Source organism: Nicotiana tabacum, chromosome 6 (genome assembly GCF_000715075.1).
Source record: "Nicotiana tabacum cultivar K326 chromosome 6, ASM71507v2, whole genome shotgun sequence".
NCBI classification, from domain to species: domain Eukaryota; kingdom Viridiplantae; phylum Streptophyta; class Magnoliopsida; order Solanales; family Solanaceae; genus Nicotiana; species Nicotiana tabacum.
Genome location: NC_134085.1, coordinates 195,883,057 through 195,890,503, shown reverse-complemented (window position 1 = coordinate 195,890,503; position 7,447 = coordinate 195,883,057). Strand labels below are relative to the sequence as shown.

General features: G+C 33.4%; 1 protein-coding gene across 1 annotated transcript; it reads left to right on the top strand.

The window, feature by feature from the left end:
• Positions 1-5,458: 5,458 nt before the first annotated feature.
• Positions 5,459-7,037, top strand: LOC107810577 (protein CDI). The gene is made up of 2 exons (XM_016635369.2): positions 5,459-5,609; positions 5,775-7,037. Exon 2 carries the CDS (start codon positions 5,795-5,797, stop codon positions 6,632-6,634), a length of 840 nt encoding a protein of 279 aa, XP_016490855.1. The 5' UTR covers positions 5,459-5,609; positions 5,775-5,794; the 3' UTR covers positions 6,635-7,037.
• Positions 7,038-7,447: the final 410 nt, after the last annotated feature.

Below are 7,447 nucleotides of genomic sequence, written 5' to 3'. Positions count from 1 at the left end.
AAATATTATGAAGAGGAGTTTTCGTGTGCTTAAACAATTGTTTTACATTGTTTATTTGATTGTGATTTTCTCTCATGACACCAGCAGTGTCCGAGCAATATTTGATAGTACAAAATGTATCAACAACTCCTGAAGAGCTAAATGTTTGCCTAAAGAATACATGACACCAGTAGTGCCAGATAAATATTAGATTGTGGATAATAAATGAAGGCTCTCGAAGAGCTTATATACAAATATGTCATTCATATTATATGATTATGGTCAAAACATATGTTGTAGTAAACTTGAAGTTTACTAATACAAATGGCTATCATATTGAGACTACAAATGATTGGAAGATTGATAATCTTCATATTTTCACAATCATAGGGGTAAAATAATATGTATGTGAGAAATTACCCACCTTATTCTTTAATTTGTACTATATCATGTATCACAGTAAACCAGAAGTTTACTAAAGCAAAAGTTTATGCCATAGTAAACCAGAAGTTTACTAAGAGATAGCACATGACATGATAAACTTGAAGTTTTCATTTGCCATTTTTAAATGAGCTATTTGAGAATTCAGATAAGCATATACTAAAGAACTAGAAGATTCTTCAGGAATTCTCATGTGTTGCTTGTTCTCATAATGAATTGATTATACCAGCTAAAGTTGGGACTAAGACCCCTGATTCTGAAATATATAAAAGGTGAATATGGGTCCGTTCACCTATCATGTGAACCACTTATAGGTGCATATATGAGATGGTTACATGTGTAATTATTGCCAACATGCAGCTTGGCATTTGGAATTGCTTTTCTCGATTAAGAGCATAATTTTCAGATTATGAAATCAAGACAGTTCATCTTGATAATGCTGGTTTATATCCAAGCTGGTTTAGCATTGAATACCTCCTATTAATGGCTAAACAATTACTTATGAGAACAAAACTTCATGTGTTGGTCTAAGATTTTCTAAATTGCATATAGCAGCACTTGTATGCATCAGATCAACAATATATGATAAGTCCTCCCTTCACAATTGGTTTAGGATCAGAAACCAAATATTTTTACTATCTTTTGTTGTGTGGTATATGATTAATTTCTCTACCATAATACACAAAGATATGTTTCCCAAAGATGATTGGGGATATATGTTAGTTTTTCTAACATTTGGGGGATAGAATAAACAGTTGAAAAATATGTTATATGAATCGAATTATCATGATCCTCACTTAGAAGATAATTCAAGTCGAATGCCAGAAGCATTTGCTGATCCAAAATTAAATATCATATTTCAGCTGCAAATGCTCCTATTAAAATTAAAGTCCCTGAAGGATAGAGTTTACTGTATGCATGAAGCGTGGTAGAGCAATTGGTTCCAAAGGTAACAATCCTTGAAAAATAGTAGGAGCTAATGATCAAAATGATCATAATGAGGAGGAAATAAGCTCTAGAAGAGCCCACGACATAACATTTCATGAAACTCCCGAAAAAGTTCAGGTACCTGAAAATAAAGAAAGTGATGAGATCTCCACAAGTTATGTCATTTCGGAACTGACACAAAATTATCGTCGACGATATATTCAATACAATATAGTGTACAATATTGTAAAAGATTGTGAGGCTCGGACTAGCAGTCCAGACACTTGAAGATATCATACCATTTAGATACAAGTCTTAACCTATATGACTTATTTGGCTAAATCTATATGAAGATCCTTGAAGGATTGAAAATGCCCGAAGCATATAATTCAAAGTCTTGAGAAATGTACTCGATCAAATTATAAAGATCTTTGTACGGTTTAAAGCAATATGTGCGCGTGTGATATAATCGCCTCAGTAAATATTTGCTGAAAGAAAGTTACATAAATTATGTTATTTGTCCATGTATTTTTATAAAGAAAATGTCATCAAAATTTGTTACACTTGCTGTTTATGTTGGTGACATAAATCTTATTGGAACTCCGAAAGAGCTCCAAGAGGGTCTTAAAAATACTTTTACATGGACAAAGTGTACCCATTAAGTACACCAATGAATATTCAATCACTTAAAGTGAATAAGGATCTGTTCCAACCTCTAGAAGAGGATGAAGAGTTCCTTGGTCCTGAAATACTCTATCTCGGTATAGATGGTGCACTTATTTATCTTGCTAATGCTAACAAAAGTGGTGCAGATCGTATTGGTAATGCAGATGCAGGTTATTTATCTGATACCCATAAAGCTCGATTTCAAACCGGCAAGCAAGGAGTGCATATGATTGAGATCAATGATTCATTTGAAAAACATGTGGGTTGGAATGTGATAAAAGATCCACAATATTATACGGAGACAATGTTTCATGCATAGCACTATTAAAGGGATGATTTATAAAAGGAGATAGAACGAAGAACATTTCACCAGAATTATTCTACATACATGATCTTCAAGAAAATTGTGACATTGATGTGCATCAAATTAGTTCAAGTGACAATCCAACAGATTGTCTTTACCAACATCAATTTTTGAGAATATGGTATACAAGATTGGAATACGGAGACTCAAATATTTGAAATAAGGTTTTCTTCAGGGGAAGTAAAATGTGCGTTTTACTCTTTTTCCCTTACTAAGGTTTTTCCCACAGGGTTTTCCTTATAAGGTTTTTAATGAGGCAGCCCGCAATGCGTATTACTAAATATGTGTACTCTTTTTCCTTCACTAGGATTTTTTCCCACGTGGTTTTTCCTAGTAAGGTTTTAATGAGGCACATTATCTTTTAATGAACATCCAAGGGGGAGTGTTATAAATATATTATATTATGGATGTTCATTTAGTACTCCGTTGTAAATAAGCTTCCTGAAGAAGCTTATCCATATGGGACTCCACCGTAAATATGTTTATCTATTTAAGTACTCTATTGGAAATAAGCTTCCTGAAGAAGCTTATCACTTCGATACCCGGTTATGGATAAACATTACCCCCGGTAGAAGATTATCCATACCGGGTATAATAAGCTTATCCTTTCAGTACCCAATTATGGATAACATTACCCCCGATAGAAGATTATCCATACCGGGTATAATAAGTTTATCCTTTCAGTACCCAGTTATGGATAAATACTATCTCCGGTAGAAAATTATTCATACCGGGTATAATAAGCTTATCCTTTCAGTACCCAGTTATGGATAAACATTGCTCTCAGTAGAAGATTATCCATATCTGATATAGTAGCAGCTTACACAGCAGCTTCTTTTCTTCTATAAATAGAAGAGATTTCAGTTCATTATGTACATCAGTTTGAATTCGAATAATATATCAGTTTCTTTCTATACTTGTCTTTACTTTATAGCCTTTATTTTATAACAATTTCCACTGTTTGTCTGTAAGCTTTGTTTTGCAACAGATGGAAAAACAATAAGTCAAGCACGTGTCGACACTCTCCATCTGCAATGCCAACGCCAAAACCCCGTGTCTTGCACACTGCATTTTAGCTAAATTACTAAAGATTTTTTTTTTCTTTTCCCTTAATCTTTATTTGCAATGTCAATTATTTTTCAATATTTTTCGAGTAAGAGTGGAATTATGAATTGTGAGAAAAAGGACATAGAATTAAGTTCTATGCATGAACTCTATAAAAATTATAATATAATCAAGTTATTTGTTATGCCATTGTAATTTTTTGATAAGTATTACTTGATAATACAAAATTAATATAAATGGTAACTGATATTACTACTATTAATAAGCCGGAATTTGAGCTGTCTCCGGTTTTCAGAGAGCTGCATCCGGTTAGAATATGGGTCAGAGGATATGATTGTAATTGCAAAAAGCACGGAGCAATTCTATTGGCCAAATATACATTTTACTGTAGCTCCTATTAAACTTTTTGGTTGTGTTGACCAAGATATTCCGCTGTTATAAAAGCTTTTCACATTTCTTAAAAATAAATTTTCATATTTAAAATGGGCTAACCAATAGCCGATTTAGTTAACTATGACACTATGAATTATGTGCAAATCTATGCAAAAGAGATGAAAAGTATTATTTAATAGCGAAAATTATTACTTCAACGACTGATAACTACATCCAAGTAAAAACATATCAAGCAGTTGCAAAAAGTTAATTCAAGAGTTCAAAACACAATTAGGAAAGAGAGAGAATCAACATTTTTTTATTATAAAAAAAGAATATATCATATCTTTACTTATTCTAAATTTTAAAGTTTAGTAACTAAAATATGTAATTTGGCATGAGACATGATTAGCGATGTGTAAAATCTTTTAAAGAATAATAGCTGAATCTTTTTTAGTCAACTTTAATGTTTATTTTCACAAAGGAAAAAATCACAATTCAATGCAATTAGATATTAATTGAAAAATGTGAAATCGAACTTTGTAATATATAAAATTAAACAACGAGCAAGAAAAAGCAAAATACGTGTCTACTGGCTATTGTATTGAATTTTTAACCAGAGTTGATGATACATCCTAATTTTTACAAGGACTAGAAACATGAGCGACTCCAATTTAGTCACTTCCTAATAATTTTCTTAGTTACAATATAGTCTTTCAGCTTATTTTTGTTGTGAAGTAAGTATACAATAATTTTTTTGCAGATCAATTAAGCCCTAACAAGCATAATGCGATATTAGTAATTGTAACATAGCATGTACAACTTAATTTTGTTTTTATGTACACCACATTAAAAATACATATTTTTTTCTATTTTAAATTACGTGATGGTATTTGATTGGGTACTCTATTGAAGAGAAAAGGAAAAACTTTTAATGTATTTTAAAATACATTATAGGCGTAGCTATAAATTATTTCACTAAGAATAAAATAATAATTTTAAAATTTATTATTTTTTAATATAAAAGATACTTCTTTTTAGGATAAACTAAATTAAAAAAAAAGGTGTTACAGCTGAGCACGGGCTTACCTTAACTAGTGCTATTATAGGTTAAAAATTTATTGGAAGTATAAAAAAATCATATAGTGTTAGTGACTTAGTGTGACCCCCTAGCGCACGTAGCAAGAGTAAGTTATTTCACTCGAGAAGAAGAAATAGGCTCGAGGCCTATACTTTTTTGAATCCAATCGTAGATATTATGCCATTCACATTTTTGTTCTTTTTTCTCTTAGCCTTTGTTTGGCAAGCTGCTTATATCTAGTATTCACTAATTCAACTAATTTAGATACGTGCCTTGTACGATCTATTGTGAAAGCTTCATGTTATGATTTGTTTAAAATTATTATAGCTTCAATTCAAAACATTTGATTAAATAAAAAAAAGGTATATTTTCCACCATACTCAAATCCTAATTCCATCACCTCCTAATTTTAAAATTGGTTGGAGCATATGTCGTACGAGAGCTTATTAGTGAGAGATAAACGTAAAATTCCCACAGATTAGGCAAAATTACTAAAGCGAAAATCCCTATATTCATAGAAAAAATTTGTCGGTAGTGAATACAACAGTAAAAGCCGCTATTTATAAATACTCTCCCCTCCTTCTCGGGATCCCTCACAATTATTGTACTTCTCAGAAACAAATCTTTGACTCTTTTTCTTCCACAAAAATAAGAAAAAAGAATCCTTCTTGTTTCTCTTCCCGTCCAAACCAGATCTAATATCGCTCTCACAAGGTATAGTTTTTAATTTTTCTTCAAGCTCTCACATTTCTGTAGTTTAATCAATTTCGCGTCATATTTATGCTCCCAGATTCGTTATTATTTATCCAAATGCAACGTTTTTTCCCCTCCAGATTTGAATATGTTTTCTGCGAGTTAAAAGTTTTCTTGATTTTACAGAGCTGAAATCTTTGACTGCAATGTCGTCGGTGGTGAAGGATTTGCACTCAAATGGCGTAGATGTAAAGAAATCTGAGACCCCTTTTGTTGTTTCTGATCCCATTATGGCCAATGGCAATGGAAATGCTCATTCAACAAATGGCACAAATTCAAAGGCATTCAAGATTTTCATAGGCTATGATCCACGAGAAGATGTGGCATATGAGGTTTGTCGCCACTCCCTTTTAAAAAGATCATCAATCCCACTTGAGATCACCCCCATTAAGCAATCTGAGCTGAGGCAACAAGGCCTGTACTGGCGTGAAAGAGGGAAATTAGAAAGCACTGAGTTTTCATTTTCACGTTTCTTGACACCACACTTGGCAAATTTTGAGGGATGGGCTATGTTTGTTGATTGTGACTTCTTGTACTTAGGGGACATTAAAGAATTGAGGGATTTGGTTGATGATAAATATGCTTTAATGTGTGTACAACATGATTATACTCCTAAAGAGACTACGAAAATGGATGGCGCACTGCAAACGGTTTATCCTAGGAAGAATTGGTCATCCATGGTTTTATATAACTGTGGACATCCCAAGAACCGGGCATTAACACCTGAGGTGGTGAATTCTGAGTCGGGGGCATTTCTTCATCGATTCATGTGGTTGGAGGATAAGGAGATTGGGGAGGTGCCATTTGTGTGGAACTTTCTCGTGGGGCATAATAAGGTTGTCGAGGGTGATCCCGCCACATTTCCTAAGGCAATTCACTATACGCTTGGTGGACCATGGTTTGAGGCTTGGAAAGATTGTGAATTTGGTGATTTGTGGTTGAAGGAGTTGGAGGAGTGCGAGAAAGCTAAGGAGAAGTTGGGTTAAGCCAATGTAGCCAATGTTCATTTAAATTGCAGGGTGTATGTTAAGGTAATCGGCTGGTGGTAATTGTTACAAGTATTATGTTCAGAGATAGGCTATGTCATTAATGTAATCTTCCACATTATTCAATTTGTATCATCTCACTTTGAGATTTTCCCCGATTTATGCCAATATTTGATTGTGTATTGTTACATCTGTTAAGAAGATTTTAAGTCTCCTAGAGTTGTATTGTTGGACAAGGAAACTCTTGAGTTGTGCTGTAATGTAATAGATGTCTGTTAGTATAGAAGGTAGTAGATTGTGTGATGACTATGAATTTATTATTGATATCCCGCTATGTAATTCTTACTTGGTTATATAAATGAGAAGGCTTTATCCCCTCTACATGGTGGATGCTTTGTTGCTATTAATTGCTTCTGCAATTTGGTTTTAGAAAATGCCCCCTGCCTCCTTCCCCCTCTCTTTTTGCAAGATGTTTCTGTTCTCTCATTGATTTTGTATTGATCATTAGTGCGTTTTTGAGGCGCTTGTTGAGTTGGTCATAAGGTTTTGAATAAAGCGTAATTCTTCTTAGTTTGAGTTATCTGATATTGCTCATTTTATTGTCATCTTTTCCTGGTTGGGGTTTTCTTTCTGGAGGGTGGGGTTTGAGTAGGAGGTGTGCCATATGATATCTTTTTCTTTAAGGTTGCTCAAGAGAGCGCTTTGAAGAAGTGTACTGATCGTAATTGCTTAGTTATGCTTGTGCTGCATTGACTTATAATTGTGAGATTCGTTCATGTCTGTGCTTTAGTCTAACGGCTACTGCGATGCAGT

Bases quoted from the DNA above. Each gene is read 5' to 3' on its own strand.
- LOC107810577 (XM_016635369.2), top strand. From the start codon at position 5,795: ATGTCGTCGGTGGTGAAGGATTTGCACTCAAATGGCGTAGATGTAAAG.